This window comes from Uranotaenia lowii, chromosome 1 (genome assembly GCF_029784155.1).
Source record: "Uranotaenia lowii strain MFRU-FL chromosome 1, ASM2978415v1, whole genome shotgun sequence".
Taxonomy (NCBI): domain Eukaryota; kingdom Metazoa; phylum Arthropoda; class Insecta; order Diptera; family Culicidae; genus Uranotaenia; species Uranotaenia lowii.
Window position 1 is genome coordinate 113,855,309 of NC_073691.1, and position 20,416 is coordinate 113,875,724.

Consider the following 20,416-nt stretch of genomic DNA (forward strand, 5'->3'; position numbering starts at 1 on the left):
AGTACAAAAGAATCCGAAGAAAGCTAGTATTATGTTTTCCGTTTTTGTCTTGTCTTGGTTCCTTCTACTACATAGACCACGAATACAGATGCTCTTATCTTCCCTACTTTAAATTAAATTTCTCGAGAATGTTGTTCATAAGCCTCACTGTCAGTGTGTACCAGAACTATTAGTCTGTGCCAGAACCATCACCCGCAATGCTGGCGCAATGTCATGTAAAATGTTAGAGATCAAGCAATCCAAGATGAGTCTGTGGAAATCTAGGCTAGGTTTTCCACTTCTTGCTATGTCATGTTAAATAAAATCATTCTTTATTAAGCTATTTAGGAGAACAGTTTTTAATTTACAAGACACAATAGTTTTTGGCGACGAGAATTCAAAAATCCACACAATTCTGCAGATACTCGAGAACCAAACCCGAATGCTCGAAGAATTCACCCGGCAACGAAACGTTCTAGCTCAAAACGGTCATCAGAGTCCGGAAGATTCACGCCGGCAGAACCAGAGCGAATTTTTGTTCGAATCCTTGTCAAGCAGAATCCACAAATTCAACAACGACCTGGAAGTCGGAGTTAGGCTCCTTCTCCAAAACCTTAGCACTGTTGCTCATAAGAAATATGTGAACTACATACTTCCGTAGAAATCAAAAGAAGACGGTCTACACACTCAATTCCATCTTTGGCCGTCATATATTTCTTTTCAATCTGCGATACCAGTACCTTCAGATCCAGAAAAACCAGTTTGACGGCTTCTACACGTATGACGATATCGCCAGTGAAAAATGTGAAGAATTCAAGCTGTCCGAAATTGAGGTCGATCAGTTCAAATGTTTGCTCTTAGTATGTGGCCTTAGTTCCTGTAAAGATGCTGTCATCCGAACGTCTTTACTTTCAAGGATCAAAAATGCAAAAGAAAGCAAATTTCAGACAAAAATATGATAAATACATATATTTCTAAAAGTAAAACCAGAGAATTTGCGTTAGACATTGTTAATAGTCTCAGTAGCCGAGTTAGCGTGGTATGACGTTAATTGCCAGGTCTACTGATGGCATGGGTTCGATTCCCATCTTGGCACAGGTTGTTAAATTTTAATCTTAAGTTGTCCAAGTTTATTCAGTCTGTAAAGCCTAAATCGGCTAAGACAGTGTATGTCTTTTATTATGATCATAAAACTTAAATTGTTGTTTAATTGATCAGAAAACTTAAATTTTTCAGCTTCCCGGTAGCGCTGGTCGTGAATATCACTTCAAACATTCCACCTTACCGCATGCTCGAACACGACGCAGTTTAACGCACGCCAGGGTATTGAAGAAAGAGCGATTGGTAAGAACATTTTCTCGAAAATCAGTCACTATGACTTAGTTTATTTGAGCATTTGATTTCTTCAGATAAACACAGCAATTCAACAGCAAGGGTTCAAACGAGTTAAACGAGGCTTACGACCGGCTATTCCTGCCGTTTACGTTCCCGACAAATCGGATCCGAATGTAGGAAAAGCTCCAACAGATCCGTATTTCCCACTGCAGTGGTATTTGCGGAATACCGGTCAGAACGGAGGAAAACCGCGTCTCGATTTGAACGTTCAGGCAGCTTGGGATCAAGGGATTACCGGAAAAAATGTCACTACAGCCATCATGGACGACGGGGTGGACTACATGCACCCGGATTTGAAGTTCAACTACGTAAGGGAGTTGCTTATTCGAAATTGATTTCTAGTTATTTTTATAATCTTTTTTTTTATTGAAGAATGCGGAGGCGAGTTACGACTTCAGCAGTAACGATCAATTTCCGTACCCTCGATATACCGATGATTGGTTTAACAGGTTACAAGAGTCCGTCTAATGCGTGGCAGAATAAAACTATGTTCCGTTCTTTTCAGCCATGGTACACGTTGTGCTGGAGAGGTGGCCGCTGCTCGTGACAATGGAATATGTGGGGTTGGAGTAGCATACGATTCCAAGATAGCTGGAATACGGATGCTGGATCAACCTTATATGACTGATCTTATCGAAGCCAATTCCATGGGACATGAGCCGCATAAAATTCACATCTACAGCGCTTCCTGGGGACCCACAGATGATGGAAAGACGGTCGATGGTCCAAGAAATGCTACAATGCGAGCCATAGTCCAGGGTGTGAATGAAGGTCGCAACGGATTGGGAAATATCTACGTTTGGGCGTCTGGTGATGGTGGAGAAGAGGATGACTGCAATTGTGACGGATATGCTGCCTCCATGTGGACGATCTCAATCAATAGTGCCATCAACGATGGTCAAAATGCGCATTATGATGAAAGCTGTAGTTCTACATTGGCCAGCACTTTTAGCAACGGTGCCAAAGATCCCAACACAGGAGTGGTAAGTGTGATCTGAAGCAAGCAAACTTTAAAATTTTGTTCATTGTCCTTTGAATTCCAGGCCACAACCGATCTGTACGGAAAATGCACAACCACCCATTCCGGAACCAGCGCAGCAGCTCCAGAGGCAGCAGGAGTGTTTGCCCTGGCACTGGAAGCAAAGTAAGATAGATAGTTTTCAAGGTCCATATCCTGTACTTCTTAAAAACAAAAAAATTTCTAGCCCATCTCTAACATGGCGTGATGTTCAACACCTAACGGTTCTCACATCGAAGCGAAATTCATTGTTCGATGCCAAAAATCGTTTCCACTGGACGATGAACGGTGTGGGACTCGAATTTAATCATCTATTCGGATTTGGTGTTCTGGACGCAGGGGCTATTGTTTCATTGGCCAAAAAATGGCGCACCGTTCCTCCTCGATATCATTGTGAAGCAGGAGCAATCTTAACACCGCAGTAAGTTAACAAGTTTAGTTCGAAGTGCCTAATTCATTAAACACATACCGTCAAACGCGGCATCATGCAACAGCGGGGTTAGATGCAACATTTGCATATCACAACACTCATCGTGAGATAATTTTATTTTTAATTTTGATTCTCATAGAAAATTTAGCAAATCAAACAACAAATTTTTACATTTTTCGCTACCGTAAAAAGCTATCAATATCATCTAAACACTCTCAACATCATCAAATTTATTGTTTTGATGCCATCAAGCACAGAAGGCTCAAAACATCGATAACAATTATTTTTTGTTTGGACTCAATTGAATTTTTCAACGTTTTCTTTCAAAAATAAATATGACCCATTCCAGCGTGACGTCACAGCGTTTGCAAAACAATTTTTTGGTATATTCTATGTAAGTTTTACAGGTCATATCGCACATTGTTAAAAATTGTACATTATAAGGTCAAAATTTAATTTTCTACAATTTGGAACTAAAAGTATTTGTGTAGAATAAATAGTTAACAAAATATAAGCAAAAGGAATCGTGACGTCACAACGCGCCTCTTTTCCCACTTTTCAGTTTTTTTTACAACGCCGCAGTTTTCTGCTCTTCTACTTGATCAAATTATATGAAAATTTCAGGAAAGTATCGATTCATTACAACTAACAAATCGATGTTTTTGACTATTTCAAATTTTGATTTCAATTTATTTTAGAGCGATTCAGTTTCGTGACGTCACAACGCACCATTTTTTTAAAGCAGGGTTTTGCAAAGCGTTGTGACGTCGCGAAATTTTATGGTTAGCTACATGAAATAAATCAAAGTATAATCTTAAAATGAATGCTTAATTTACTTAAAATGCTTAAAAACTTAATAAATAATGTGATTTGGTGATGAAATCGATCCATTTATTCAAAAAATTAAAAGAAATTAAATCTCAAAGGCCCATATAAGCAGATAAGGTTTGCAACACTGTTAACATCAATTTTATTCGAAGTTTTTTTGTGCGATCATGTGAATATCATTTAGGACAAAACTAAAACTAGGAAATAGGGTAGCTTGCCTGTCTCCACGTTCCAAAGGACTGAGTAACCTTAACTACTCAAACCCCTGTTGTGTACAAGTTCATTCTTTACCAGCAAACCACAGACCCCCATTACAAGATCAACTTTCTCTAATGAATGCCAACAAATCGAATCTCACAAGAGTCAAACCTGACCGGGGGACAAATTCGGCTACTTTTATAGGCACAATTTTCCCGTATGTTTGGATAACGTGCCGCTATTAAGCCTACCCCCATTCTGATACCTGATCTTTTTAATCTTTAATTGCAAAGGAAAGGAAAAATAAATGATAATTTCAAAGCCTTCGATCTTTTCAAAGATAGTTAATCGACACTAGAGTGCCTAAATCAGCCATCTAATGAAAATTTTATGAGTTGCAAGCTTTAATAGATCCTAGGCCTAACACAAAGTCCAGTGCCAAATTTGGGGATTGACCCACGGAAATAGAGGGCACAATGAGCCTGGAATTTGTATGGAGTTATGAGAAATTGGGGTTGGAAGGACATTAAAACCAAGTTATGCACCAATAGTTTATCTCAAGATCCCATTTCGACAATGATTTAGTTAAAAAAGTTTTTGAGTTTCAAAAATTAGCTTCTGATGGGTCAAATACAAAAAATACCTGAATGATCGTTAATCGACGCTAATTTTGAACGTTACAGCTGTTTTATGATAACTCTAATCGAAACGCGTTCCTCAGATGAAATATTGTCATAATCAAAGCTCTAAAATACTCAAATTAAAAGAAAAATTGGTTGATAAAGACCTTAATTATTGACGAAAAACGGTTTTTTTTATCATGCCGAACAAAATCTACATAATTCCATACAAACTTCAGGTGCGTTGCGCAACCCTTTCCCTTAGAATAATCTGACCCAAATTTTGCATGAGGCCTTGTGATAGTACATATTTGAATTTATTTAGTTTTGTAATTCAGTTCAAAGTCTCTTTTGTGAGATTTTACGTGAACACGGGGTTCGATTTGGATTTTCTAGTGACATTCTTCGAGGTGGAAATTTCAATAAGGGCAGTTTTCTATTAAAATAATTTAATTATTTTTTATTAATTAATTTTCTATGAAAATCTTATGAAATTTTTAATTAAAAAAGTAAATCTATTAAGTTTACCATGTTTAAAGATTTTTTGAATCTCATTACATTTATTTCATTTCATTTAATTTTTTTTTAAACATATTGCCAGAAAGAAATATAAGCTACTATCGGTGTTTTTCATTCTAACATAGATATATGAAGAACTTGATCTTTTGCATGATTTTTATTCAAATCACAGATAACTATCTGCTTTATGATTCACAAATATTCTTCTACAAAATCGATGAGAATTTCATTTGTTTGATAGTTTGTTTATTCTTGAATCAAGCGTTTTTAAGCGCTATTTTATATTTTTTATTAGAAATAATTAAAAACAACTAAGTTAATTCAAAAAAAAATTAGTTTCTTTGAAAACTTGATGATAGAATTCGTTTATTGAAGCACATTGTTGTGTTGAACTTGTATTGAAGAAATACTATCATAGTGTTGAAGTAAAAAGTCTTGAATGTTTTCGAAAAAAAGTAAATAAATTTTCGTGACGTCACAACGCATTCTTCACCCGGTGCCACTCACAACTTGCTAAACCGATTTTCAATCTAAAAATTGCATTAAATTCCACACAAAAAGTTTGAAGAGATCTCCAATTTTCGACAATATGTGAAATTTCAGTAAATCATAAATTTAAGATCAGATACCTTTATCAACGATTCTAGAGCGTAAACTTGCAGTAACTTTTATTTATCTTATATCATGCTTAAAAGATGGCTTTTCTACTATCATTTTGCAGTAATTTTTTTGACATAGCTGAATTTTTGACAAAGTTATGTTATAAATAAAGAATATTAGCAAAAATCAATTTAATTTCAAACTAATATTTTTAAATTTCAACTTTCACATACTCAATTCTAAAAAAAGGTAGCTGAAAATGGAATGGAAAATGACACTCAAGAAATAACCTTTCTAACGCTATGTAATTTATTTTTGGATAATGAAAAATAAAAATCGGTTCTCCAGTTGAGGGGTGCTTGGAATGGGTTATATACTCTAAAGATGGACAATGTTGCTGCATACATTAAGGAGCAAAAATTATAAACATTTCTAAATTTTTTTTTTGTCTCAAAAATAAATAAAATTTTATCTTCATGCAATTCCCTAAGTCCTCGTACTTTTCCCATGTTCTTTTTTCTTCAAATTTAACCATTTGATAGGGTTTTTAGCCATTTTTTCTATACACGCTTTTTCATTGAAAATGGCCGTTTTTTTCAATATTCAAAAATTATCATCAAATGACCATAAAAGTAACACTTAAACTTAACTTAACCCAAGAAAAAGGTTGAACTTTCACATTAAAAAAAACCCATTTACTCCTAAATGCTTAAATTTGATCAAGGGAGATGTTTGTTTGTGAGCCTTCAAAAAACCAGATATTTTAAAATTTTAAAACTATATTTTAAGTAATATAAAGAATCTCATTATAAAAACCTAATTTAGCTTATTTGTAATTCAAGCCTACAAGCTTTCAAACGTAATAAACAGTTTTCAGATATTTTTACGTTAAACTTAGTTAATGATGATTATTTGCAAAAATTTCATGTTGGTCAAATTTACCCCGCTGATCAAAATTCCCCCAGTTTACGGTACTTAAAAATGAATAATCGTATAGCTACAAACCTTTTTTTTAATTTGTGAATTGTTGGGCAAAAAATCGTAGGTGATGACAATGTTTGCGTTTTTTTCGGGTCTGTAATCTTTTTATTAATATAGTTGTTTTTAATAGTTATTTTGTGATTAATTGTTCGAAAATATGTTCAAAGAGTGACCGGATGCCTAGTGGAACACTGATCACCGAAAGTTTTCGATCGAAATTGTGGATGGTTCATGCGTATAAAAAGTTTTTTTTGGCAAGTGTTTTTTTGTGCAACTGATGGTTCGTGGCTATCGTGGGTAGAAATAATTTTTACCCCAAAAACGGAACCAAAATTAGGAAAAAGTTGTCTCGTAATGCCTTTGAGATGTAATTATTTCAAGATCTCGCAAGCTCCAACGTGATAGTTGAGGTTTTTTGTACCGAAAATGGTCCGTTTCAACAGAAAACTTTAGGTGTAAAATCGCTATAGCATTCTCGGCATGCTGTGACCAGATAAATATTTAGCACTGATTTATGGGCCTTTCAAATATTCCCGAAGAATCTTATGGAATTTAGACAAGTATCGTTTTCAAATGGTAAAGAGGTAAGAAGAAAAAAAGTGAAACTGTTTTTTTTCTATTCCTATGTTCAAAATAGCTTAACTCTATTATGGGGTTCAGCGGGGGGTTGGACAGGACATCAAACGATCGGAAGACTGACATACAATGGATTGTGGGTTCAAGCCAGCCGGAGTATCTCGTCAAATTTAGAACCATGATTATGGTTCTTAGAAACCTTTTCGGAATTCTTTATTTGTTTCGAACAATTGGAAGGGAGTGAGATGAGTTAAACCTGCCCCAAACCAGTGGTAACGGACCCCTTGGTTGTGCTGCAATTAATGTTTATGAGTTAAGTATGAGCAATATTTGAATAAGCGATCGAGACTTCCCGTACCGCCTCGGGTCGAAAAACCTATCAGCCACTGGTGGGTTCTCATACATACATATGTACATACATACATACATGTTGGGCAAAAAATCATAGGTATAATTTGTCACCAAACCCCCCCCCCCCCCCTCCCCCATGAGTCGGTTCTTCCTGTCATGCGGTATGACATTACAAGTATATCAAAAACTATAAAATTTCAAACGTTATCATTTGATTTTTAATTAAAAACAAAGCTTATTGCAACTCAACCCTTTTTCTTAGCAGGATGAAAATCGCATGTTTTTGTAAACTTAAAAATAACTGGTAAAATCAATAATTTTTCTGACTTCGTCAATTTGATGTCCTGTCAACCTTAAAAAAACTGTTGATGTACAAGCGGTATGATTATCTGTGGTCATTAAATTTTTAGAAGCCATTGAAGTTGCAATGTGTTGCATGATGTTGACTGACGGTACCTCTTTTTCCAAACTTTTAGCTCCATTTCGTCGGTGGGATCTTTGGTCTTGCGCATAAATACCGATGCATGTAAAGATACTGACACCGAGGTGCGTTACTTGGAACACGTCCAAGCTGTTATTACTGCAAATGCAACGCGCAGAGGTGATTTGGAACTGTTTGTGACCTCTCCTATGGGAACCAGGTAACGTTGTAAAAAATCTGATAAAGAAAAAAATATTTTTAACAAGCATTGTCTTCTAGATCGATGATATTGAGCCGTCGAGCAAACGATGACGATCACCGGGATGGCTTCACCAAGTGGCCATTCATGACGACCCATACCTGGGGAGAGTACCCGCAAGGAACGTGGCTTCTTGAGGTAATTAGCTTTTTCGGTATCAGTTATTATTGAGCCGTGCCTATTCCAGCAGGCGTACATTAACTCAACCGCCTAGCATGACTTACTAAAACCAACTCCCTACATCGCTTCAAGCTGTGTGATCTTCTCTCTCTGTCGTTAGTTTAAAGTACGTGTAGTGGTGTATCCTCTTGGCAATTCTATTAATTGGACATACCGCAATAGACTGCTTCAATCTATATATATATAAACTAGCTGACCCGGTAAACTTCGTTTTACCTTCTAAAGTATGAATCGAAATAAATGTTTAATTTCATCTACACGTCCTTAACTGCATCGTGCTCGCAAATAGATTCTTATGGAAATAGTAACAAATAAAGTTGAATTTGTATTAGCACCACCTTCCATAAAAAGTGAGATCCTTGAAACTATTATACAAACCATCTCTGCCCCAAAAAATCCTCGGATACCAAATTTAACTTCATTCCGACCGACGATTCATACGTGATGTTGTTACAAAGAAAATGCCTCCATTTTTATATATAAGATGTGAAGAAGAGATAACTTTGTATGGGGACCCCCCTTTCATAAAAAGTGAGATTCTTGAAACTATTATACAAACCATCTCTGACCCAAAAAACCCTCGGATACCAAATTTCACTTCATTCCGACCGACCATTCATACGTGATGTTGTTACTAAGAAAATGCCTCCATTTTTATATATAAGAGAGATGAATTTCTGTCTGTCTGTCTGTCTGTCTGTCTATTCCCTATAGACTCGGAAACTACTGAACCGATTTGCGTGAAACTTGGCAGGTGGGAGTATTGTAGGCAGGGGAATTCTATTATGGTTTGAGACCCCTCCCTATCTCATGAAGGGAGGGAGGGGCCTCCCAAACATAAGAAGATTTTTTTTATTACTTGAGAACCCATCAAGAAAATGGTTTAAAATTTGACATGGGATGGTATTTGGGAACGAGGAGTATTTCTATGAATATTATTTCTTCCTCCTCTCAGTGGGGTGATAGAAAGGGAGGCAGGGGCTACCTTACAATTTTTCATATAACTCGAAAACTAATCAAGATATTGGAATCAAATTTGGCACGGGAAGGTATTTGGATACAAAAATATTTCAATGATTATTTGAGACCCCTCCCTTTTCCAGTAGAAAGGGGGAGGGGGGTCTCTTTCATATTTTTCTTCATAACTCAAAAACTAATTATGCAAATGGAACCAAATTTGGCATGGGCAGGTATTTCGAACGTGACATTGTCTAATGATTGTTTGATACCCCTTCCTTCTTCCAGCGTGGAGAAAGGAAAGAGAAAGAGGAGTTTCATACAATTTTTACTGCATAACTCAAGAACTACAACAACAAACGGAACCGAACTATATTTGGAGAAATGCTTCTATGAATATTTGGTATCCCTCACTCCTTCAAAGAGGTGGATTGAAAGGAGGAGGATAGGTCTCCCTTACTATTTTCAGTATAACTGGAGAGTTGATCGAGCAAATTGAACCATATATGGCATGTGACGGTATTTGGATACCAGAAATGTTTCTATTATAAATTGAAGCCCCACCTTTTTTTCAGCGGAAAGATATAAAGGGAAAAGGGGGGCTTCCATACATTTTTTTTTTGCATAACTCGAGAATTAATCGAGCAAATGAAACCAAATTAGGCATCAAATAGTGTTTGAGTACGAAAAAAACTTTTATGAATATTAAGTTCCACCTCTCCATTCAATGGGGAGAAGGGAAGGGGGGTTGGTACTTCCTTTCAAGTTTATGCATAACTCAAGAATTTACTACGTAAATAAAACCAAATTTGGCATGGGATGGTATTTCAATACGAGAAATTTTTCTATGTTTTTTTTTTGTTTCGATTATAGTCGTTTTACCATCTTTATGGCATTCGCGAGTTTATCAACGTTGCAGTTGGCGGATTGTTATTGAAAAACTTATCCGGTACAACTGTGTTCGATGTTTACTCTTGGGCTCGAACTCGCGGACATCGGCTCAGGAGACAACAGACTTGCCAACTGAGCTATATCACAAGCCCCCCATAAATTTTTCTATGTGAAACAATTCCATTCTTGCAGTAGGATAATAGAATTGGGAATATAAGAAGGGAAGAGAAAAGCTTACATTTAACTTTTTTTTTTACAAAATCCGGGAAATAGACAAAACTTAACATATAAAATAATTTTGGTATGATTCTATGATTATCTGACACACCATCTCCTTTCAGCAAACTACTGGTCGCAGTGGGATCTCCCCTACAAGGAAAAAAAATGCACTATTTCTGAAGTTCAAATTTCACGAAATTGATAAAATTGCTCCAAATTTGATGGCATCAAAAGTTATGCATATTTTCATCATTTTCAAATTCTAAATTTTCAATTTACAATTTGAATTCTAGGGGGAGGTCGTCTATGGCCGGACAACATTGATTGGTAAACCAGTCTGAAAAGGTAAACCAATGATAGGCACCGACAGTTTTTGCCTAGTGGGTAGTTCTGAGAGGATTGCCTAAACTTTGCATTTACATTGTGGTCAGTTTATTCGGCTCGTAAAATGAAGCCTTGGAAAGTGAAATTTAGAAAATTTTCTTCCGGAGAAGATATTTCAAAAATAAATTCGAAAAATGTGATCAAATTCTGATTTTATGTTGGAATTTAGTGCCCTTTATGCACTGGTCTCAAGTGAAGGGAAGAAAACTGTGAATCGATTCGTTCGATTAGTTTTCTATATAAAAACAATGTATCTCATGTGATGGAGCTAACACTGGTGCTGGGCCCTCTGGACTAGTATTGGGTCATATTAGTAGAGTGGAACTTCGGGAAGGATCAGGATTGATTTAAAGCTTCTTTAATTTTCTTGATTCAGTTGGCATTTTAATTATTATTATTCCTACTGACTTAATGACAGAAACGAAGTTTTTGACATATTTTTCGGGAGCAGAGTGAAATATTTCATGGGAAAATTTTTATCGGTATATTTTACGAAAACTTGTGTGCGAGACTAATTTCAAAGCCTTATATATTCAGGAGTTTTTGGGGGACTCGGTCGCTCGCCGTGCCTTGGAATCAGGGATGCCAGGTGTTGAGGATGAAAAATCTGGGCAATTTTGAAAAAAAGTCTGTGTGTGTCTGTGTATAAGAAAAATCACAAATTTGGTACTAAACAAGAAATTAAATTTGGCGAATCGTGTGAGCGGGAGGGGGGGGGGGGGTTGTTTTTGCTATGGTGTTCGGGTTATTTTCGAGTTGATAACTGTATAACAAACACTGTTTCCTACCATGTACCATGCCGATCTTATTTAAAAAAAAATTTAATGATTGATTGGTCATACCAAAGAATACAAGCTAGATTTTAGTCTAATCTGCCACTTACACATCAAATCTGATACATTAATATTGATTTTATCTGTCAATTTTAAAAGTCTGTAAAATCTGGGCACTCTCAGCAAAAATCTGGGTAAAATCTGTGTCTGACCAATATCTGGACGAAGGGTCAAAAGTCTTGGTTTTACAGACAAATCTGGGCACCTGGCAACCCAGCTTGGAATGCAATCCGTTAAAAGGATTTACCACCTGGGTGATCAACTAATAAAAAAAGGAGTTTTCGCAAAAAAACTCTGAAATGCATGCAACTATATTTTGGATAAACTTTAATTTAACAATTTTTTTCGTGCAGCTGAAGATTTCAGTTACTGTGGATTATGTGAAAAGAACTGATAAATTTTATATTAATATTGTTTATCACATAAAAAGTTTAATTCTGCTTTGAAATAAATTTTGTTTGTTAACGTGATGCTAAAAAGTTGTGCTAGAGATAAAATATCCTGGTTCTATGATTCATTGAAGAAATATTGATGTCGGATTCGGTGTTATTAAAAATATGAAACACTACAAATAACCTCAATCGCCACGAAAATTCGTCAATAGACTGACTCTATGTACGTTGGTCGTTAGACTTTTCCGTTAATCGATTTTTTTCCACTCATGCACTCATTGCACTCATGCAGCTCTCGCACTTGCACGCTTAGGACGGAATAAAAACTGAATACATTTTTCTACAACAATATTTAATCCTATTCATCTGTATCCTACAATATTATTTCTGTAATTTTTGTTATTTGTTTTTGACAAATCTTTTGTTTAATAATACCTAATACCTAATAAAAGCAAAGATAATGGATACCGTTTAACATCATATCATTAGCCTCCCGTTACTTTTTGGTACATAAAATTCGTTATTATCAAGTCAAAGTTGGGAGGTAAATACGAAGATGAGGAAAGTACAGTTGGTTTAAAGGTAAGATGAAAAAATTGGTAACTTTTTATTCATTTTACAATATTCTTTTTTTTTTTTTTTTTTTTTTGTTTCGATTATAGTCGTTTTACCATCTTTATGGCATTCGCGACTTTATTAACGTTACAGTTGGCGGATCGTTATTGAAAAACTATCCGGTACAACCGTGTTCGATGTTTACTCTTGGGCTCGAACTCACGGACATCGGCTCAGGAGACAACAGACTTGCCAACTGAGCTATATCACAAGCCCTTACAATATTCGAAATAGCTTAACTCTATTTTTGGGGCTTAGAGGGGGGTAGAACAGGGCATCAAATGAGCGGAAAACTGATATACAATGGATTGTGAGTTCAAGCCAGCCGGAGTATTTCGGCAATTTTGGAATATTTAGGATACTTAGGTATCTTTTCAGGATTCTTAATTTTTTTCGAATACTTGGAAAGGAGTGCGATGAGTGAAATCTGTCCCAAGCCAGTGGTAACGTACCTCATGGTAGTGCTGCAATTATTGTTGATGAGTTAAGCATGAACAATATTTGAATATGCGATCGAGACTTCCCGTACCGCATCGGGTCGAAAGACCTATTTTTTTCGAAACAAACGTTTAATTCTGGTTTGTCAAAAATTTATGAATGGCTTCATAGAATGATCAGTATTTAAAAACACGTACTCACAAGACCTGTGCAAGTCATTTGAGTCATTTTGTTACGTTTGTGTGCTATTGGTAACAACTTTGGAGAAGTAATTCGTAGCGTCCGGCCATAGAAAAAACTTTTTTAAATGAGTGAATACTAACATAAAATGATTTCTCTTATCACATGAATATGTTGTAAATATTTTTTTTTCTAATATAGTTAAGTGATCGTAATATTGATACTGTTCAAATCAGTAGAGGAACCATTATTTACAAAAAATATTTAATTGAATTATTGCTTAAAACCCTTAAGTGTCCGGTAGTAGACAAGTTCCCCCTACATGTTTTTCAAGCTTACAATATATTCAAAATTACCAACAAAAATCGAAATTTCTCTTGAAAAATCATAACTGTTTCAAAATGATTTTGTTGTTTTCGAATGAAGGTAGTCGATGACTTCCTGTATTTCACAAGCTACTTGCAAGCATTCTCAGTGGGTTATCGACCTATTTTATTTTATTCGTATTCATCATTTCAGGATCTTTATATTTCCTTTTTTTTGCTCCAGATAAATCTCGGGTGTAATGATCGTGATTTTACCATTATTTTAAATGCATGTCTCGCGTTCTCTCGTTCCAGGCCACGTTCAACTCCAAGGAACCGCGGACGGGTTGGCTGAAGGAGTTTTCACTGGTCCTGCACGGCACCAAGGATCCGCCCTACCGGATGCTATCTCCAGCTTCTCCGCACTCGAAATTGGCGATCGTCAAGAAAGCACATGAAGATCAGGATAAAATGTAAATGCAGCACACACTCATTGAAGATGAAGTTAAGACGATATGTATGTAGATGATGATGATGATTTATTAGTACCCACAAACAAACAAATAAAAAAATGAAGAAAAGTTTGAGCTTCTCAAAGTTATAAATATATGATACAGAGTATGCAAGCTAAAACGGGTGTTGTTGTTGGGTGCTCTAGCGTTTATTTTTCTACATTTGTGTTTCTCTGGTCAAACAAAAAAAAAACCAGCATATTAAGAGCTCAATCATTCCTGAACAAGAAAATACGATTATAGAATCAAAATATAAATGCATAATGATAGAACGAATTGTATTCAGTCTGCCAACTTTGAAGCACTATTTGGTACTCTTTTTTTTCAACATTCAGGGATCTCGTCATGAAGAAAAGCATTGAATGCACTATTTTAATCCATGGTGGCTCAAAGTTCCGTTAGAATTGCATTGGCTTTTTTTTGTTTTGTTTTTTTAATAGAGAAAAATTGGGACGCAGTTACATATGTCTCAGTTATAGAACTCGTAGAAAAGAAAACACTTAAGGAATGTACCATTTTTAGTATTCCAAAAACCCTCAAAGAAGAGTATATCAATTCAAGCTACCAGTCTAGCTTAATTTGATATATTGGAACAGACCGAAAAAGTTTTTTTTTCTGATTTCTGTATAATTTTGTGGAAGGTCTTTTTTTACGCGGTTTGATTTTGCTCAGTTTTATTAACTCGGCTTCTTTTTACGCGTTTTTTTTGCCATGGATATGATTCTTCTACACGGCTCTCGCGAACAACACGTTTTTTGAGCGAAAGAATTATATAATATATATAATATAAAGTCCTATACGTTACCGACGGCATTCATACCGCGTAAAAAAAACCTTAGTGTACTTTTTGTTGAAATAAGATTGTAATGTATTTAAAACGTTCTCATCAAGAATTTGTTTTAACAAATTGTATTTCAAGACAACATGATAATCGGAAAATTTCTGCAGAAACAGATTTGTAAAGTTGCGATTATTTATTTTATGATCCTATCAAGTGTCAAGAAAGATATCAAACACTTTGTAATTTGATTGTTTACTATCGCTTTTTATGGAAAAAAAAATCATATTTCCAGTTTTGTTAAAATTGTTAGTTCAAACATGCTGATCACATGTCCACATGATAGAAAATGAACTGTTAATCATTGCAATGAATCACATACCAGATAATCGAAGGTTCGAATTTCGTTTCAAAAGTCAAGTTCTCAAATCTTCTGATGATGTTCGTATACGTAAGTATATTATTCCTGCATTCATTACCTAAAATCCAAACACTGTTTTGCTGAAGGAAGTTTATTTTCGCTCAAAAAAAAAAAAAAAAAAAAAAACAAGCACACAAAAAACTGTAACGCAACACATTCACACGTATTCTGAAAAACAAACAAAATAAAAAAAAATATTGATAGAAATGTCGATATCTGTAGAGAATCAAATAATTTGCAATGTTTTGAAATTTGGCTTTAATAACACAAAACATACACATATACATACATACTTTAAACGCTGTGCTACTACACACTGCTTGTGTTTTTGGGGGGCCAAACATTCGTTAGACATTCTTACATTCTTACACTCTATCTCTTCCTTTTTTTCGGTTTTTACAACACTATCGTCATAGAATATTCTTTAACAATACAAACAAAATTAGAGAATTAGAGTCTGGTTATGTTTATCATGAGAGTAAAAATAAATTGATGTACATTTTATTACAACAAAACCATAAATAAAGTTATAAATGAATAAAAATTAATTGATATGAAAATTCTAAGCCAAGTTGTTTTATTCTTCATAAGTAGAGTGATTGTGTTATTTTCCAAATATTAATCAGTGGGATAGCTTACTAACTAGGAATGGTGGACACTTAAAGGAGTGCATATTTTCCCATTTCTTTACAGAGTTGAAGAATGTTGCGATGTGATTGACAGCGAAAGTTGTCTTAGCATCATTGTGTGTTTCAAGTATGTTTCGGGAAACAAATAAAAACAAACTTCAAAACTCAAATTTTTTAAATGATCCTCGAATAACTGATTTTTATTTAAAGTGCCTTATTTGTACAAGTTTATCATTACATTGTTAGTCAGGATAAAATCTACTAGCAATGGCCGATCATTGAAAATTACGATTTATTTGAAGCGTAACGTAGTTACGTACCTACTTGTTATTTAAAGGTAATTGACCATCGTCTAATCATAGTCAAAAGGAAACAAAGCGAAAAGTTTCAAGAATGCCTTTTGCCAAGCAACAAATCGAAATGATCTCATTTATTGCGACAAAGTTATCTTACTCAAAAATGGATGAATCCATCATGAGCGTGTATTCCATTTAGAGAAACGTCAAACGAAGTTGTGATTCAAGGTCTCTTAAAACCATTTTAAAACTGTTTGTTGGAATTGTTTTATTACAAAATTTTTCAAACCGGCAAAAAACAATTTCAAAACTGTTTTCAACTGCCTTAAGATGTTCAACATTAACTTACTGAACGCCATGTTGATTGTGAAATTGAATCGAATTTACTGACGCCATCTTGCTGGGAATAATATTATAATACTAAAAACTAACTATTTAAATCAGTGGTTTTCAAACTTTTTTCACTCACCGCCCCCTATTGCAAAAATTTCAAGCTCAACGCCTGGGCAAATTTTCAGAAAATCTATTAAAAAAATGCAAATCTGCATCATTGATTTTTGATTTCATAATTGTCGACCAAAACCCGGGTAATATACAAGAATTTTGTCAAAACCCAGGAGTTTCAACACAAAAAATCAAGAAAAAATATTTCCGTCATAATTTTTCAGCAGTTTTCAATCGTATTTTATCTAGGCATTCACAAAATTTTTCATGATAGTTTCCATAAAATTTGCTCCAAAAACTTCGTTTTGGACGCATAAATCCAAATTTTAACATCACAATTTGTTTTTTAATTTGTTTTTTTATTTGTTTATTTATTATTATCGTCTTTGGTTGAATTACCGTCCAGACTAATAGCTTAAATCTAAGAAATTATGCAAAGTGCTAATTTAAACCTACGTTTACACATATTAAAATCAAACAAGTGACACACTGAGTTAAAACGTTCACAACACTTGTCAATAGGATGATTTCTGCCATATGCGGTACGATGATAGGGTATCCAAAGAAACTGGCGTTGTCGAAGTGGCCTTGTAGATACGTAGATATTGACACGTTGAAGTATGTACGGGGAGTCGACACGGCGAGTCAAGGTATTAAAAATGAGAACTTGCTGCAATTCGATACGACGGATCGTATCGATCGATCGATGTTCGGAGAAAGTAAGTCTGTAATCAATTTTCACTCCCAGGTTAAGAATAGACTTCACATTCTCCAAGCAGAAACCTGATAGTTGGTAGTCAAATCTGATCATGTTTCGGGAACGGGTAAAGTTGATGATCTTACACTTTTTAGCATTGGCCTGCATTGCGTTCATTCGGCACCAGTTTTCTAACGAGACAATGTCAGCTTGAAGGGCGAGACAGTCTACAGTAGAGATGTACCGAATAGTGGTATTCGGCGAACGGCCGAATACCGAATATTGACCTTTTCAACTATTCGGCCAAACGAATATTCGGCCGAATATTCGGTGGAATATTCCGTTGAGTTTTCAATAGAAAAACTTCTATTTCTTTTAGAAATCTTATATTTCTGCCATCTTAATGTCCCTCATGTTTATTAGTCGATTAGTCGATTATTTCCAACCAGATGTATCAGATCTTTTTTAAATAGAGGTCTATTTCATTTTCAAAATTACCACCATTAGCTAAAAAGACATCAGAATATTTGTAGGTTCTAGGACGTTAATTACAAAAGAGATTGGATTCCAGTGAACTCTGGGACAAAACATGTCAAAACAGGGAATAGCTATTTGAAATAGCTTTTTTTCATATCGAAATAGATGAATGACAAATTTTTGCTAGATGTCATCAAAATAGTTGACAAAATAAACGATGTTCTCTGACTTCAAGCATGCAATACTTTCCACGACACTTATCTACACTTCCGCGTCTGAACGGTTTTTTTTCTCAAAAACTTGTTAAAAAAATAGGGATAATCTGAACAGAAACTAGGCATTATTCTCAAACATACAAGAGGAATAATAATTAAAATAACTTCAAATTAAAAATTTTCATCGAATTACAACACCAGTGCTCAAATCGAATCAAACGAATAAATTTACTCTAAATAATCGTTTTATAACAGAAAATTTAAAAAGAATCAAAGAGACATTGGTTTTTTTTATTTGATTCAGCAAAAAATCTGAATATACCCGGGTAAAATACGGAAAATTTAAAAAATATGTGGCCATCCCGGTCAGATTTAATTTTTCTCGAATTCTTTATTTGGTTAATGGGCAAGCCTGGATATATCAAGTAAATTTGGAATAAACGTAAATCAAAGTATAAAGCTATCTACAGTGATAATTTCACGGATACATCTGAAATGTTTTACTGAATCCATAAGTTTTTGATGATTTTGAAGGTTTTCCAACATAACTTTTGGATATGTTATAAATTATCTAACATCTGTTGAAAAATTTGAGAAGTCTGTTTTTGATGAATTTGAAAAAAATAACTATTCGGCCTATTCGGCCTATTCGGCCGAATACCTAGCTCAACTATTCGGTGAGCCGAATATTCGGCTTAACGGTTTTTTGGCGGTATTCGACGCCGAATATTCGGCCGACCGAATATTCGGTACATCTCTAGTCTACAGTCTACAGTGCTTACAATCTTTCGAAAAAGCTTTAGATCGTCGGCATACATTAGCGTATCGGATTGAAGAGTTGCACAGAGATCGTTAACGAAGATTATAAAGAGAAGAGGCCCGAGATGGCTTCCTTGAGGTACACCTGATGGGATGGCAAATGTTCTCGAACGTGAGCTGTTGACTTTCGTGAAAGCATGACGGTCGTTGAGGTACGACGCAATCCAGTCAAGTGCCCAATCAGGGAAACGCGGTAAATTTTATGCGGAACGCGGTCGAATGCTTTCGCAAAATCAATGTAGATAGAATCGACTTGACAACCTTTCTCCATACAGTCACTTAATGAGCTTACGTAGCACATCAGGTTGGTAACGGTCGACCTTTGTTTCACAAAACCATGTTGAGCCTCGCAGATCAAAGATTTAACAGCAGCATATATCCGTTCGTGCATCAAGACTTCAAAAATCTTCGAGATGGAGTTCAAAATCGAAATAGGACGGTAGTTTTACACGCTGTGAACATTTCCCGATTTATGTATTGGAGAGATAGCGGCAATTTTCCATGCTCTAGGGAACGATCTTTCTGTGATTGAACGATTTAGAGCTCTGCAAATCGGGGCAGCTAAAGGTGCTGCACATAGTTTAAAAATGGCGGGAGGTATGTTATCTGGACCAGCACCCTTCGTTGGGTCAACTGCGGCCAACTTCTCGTAGATTTCCTGAACAGTGAAGTACGGTACAGACAAGTTGATATCGTTGGATTGTAAAGAGGCGAGGTAGTTGTTGTCTGTGTCAGTACCAGCTGAACAATAAACACTCTGGAAAAAGTCTGCAAACATATTTGCCGATTCCGTCGGGTTGGAAGCAATGGCACCATTCAATGCCAAATCAACGGGAATTGATGCGTTTCGTTTTCTATTTTTAAAATATTTCCAGAAAGATGAGGGATCGCGTTTAAAATTTTGTTGAAGTTGAGAAACATGTCGACGATAAAGCAGATCATTTAAATCTTTAAATTCGTTCTCTAAGGATCTCAAACAGCATCTTCGATCTTCAGAACGATTTCTGTTGAAACATTTACGAGCCTTTCGTAGTTGATTGCGAAGTCGAGTAAGATCGGATTTGGCAAATGACGTGAATAATTCCGGGCAAAATCCGGGCTTTTTTCAATGAAATCCGGTCAACCAGGCCGGACCGGACTTTTGTCGAGTTTTTCATTAAATATCCGGGCAAACCCGGATAAAACCGAGCAGTTTGGCAACCTTTACTTATACCCTTTTGGCTTCAAAGGCCTCATATTGCTTCAAACCTCCAGTAAACAAATAATTCTAATTAGTTTAATATCAAATGATATATCTAAAGTTTTGCTAAACAAAATATTCTATTCACCGTTAATTTGCATTAGTGTTGAAGACTAAATTGCATTACTGAATACAAATTAAATACTGTCAAGCCGTTGAAATAACGTAAGAACGGTATTAGCTATTGATATCTGAATTTGAGTCCTGTTCACAGTTATGCAGCATTCACGGGTCTTAAAGTTTAAATTAGATTCTAATAACTACATCCAGGCGATGTTTTTAATAACCGAAAAGATTAAAAGTTTATCCATGGCAGATG

At 35.4% G+C, this 20,416-nt stretch overlaps 1 protein-coding gene across 3 annotated transcripts in view; it reads left to right on the forward strand.

The window, feature by feature from the left end:
* LOC129739008 (neuroendocrine convertase 2) overlaps positions 1-15,851 on the forward strand; it is a 48,260-nt gene extending 32,409 nt beyond the window's left edge. For all 3 annotated transcript variants that reach the window (XM_055730367.1, XM_055730366.1, XM_055730365.1), the window contains 9 exons: positions 1,216-1,323; positions 1,389-1,682; positions 1,747-1,823; positions 1,880-2,357; positions 2,418-2,518; positions 2,580-2,813; positions 7,972-8,136; positions 8,196-8,313; positions 13,885-15,851. In XM_055730367.1, coding sequence (XP_055586342.1) covers positions 1,216-1,323; positions 1,389-1,682; positions 1,747-1,823; positions 1,880-2,357; positions 2,418-2,518; positions 2,580-2,813; positions 7,972-8,136; positions 8,196-8,313; positions 13,885-14,046 — 1,737 coding nt within the window. In that variant the 3' untranslated portion in view covers positions 14,047-15,851. The remainder of the gene's footprint in view (positions 1-1,215; positions 1,324-1,388; positions 1,683-1,746; positions 1,824-1,879; positions 2,358-2,417; positions 2,519-2,579; positions 2,814-7,971; positions 8,137-8,195; positions 8,314-13,884) is intronic.
* The last annotated feature ends 4,565 nt before the right edge of the window (positions 15,852-20,416 follow it).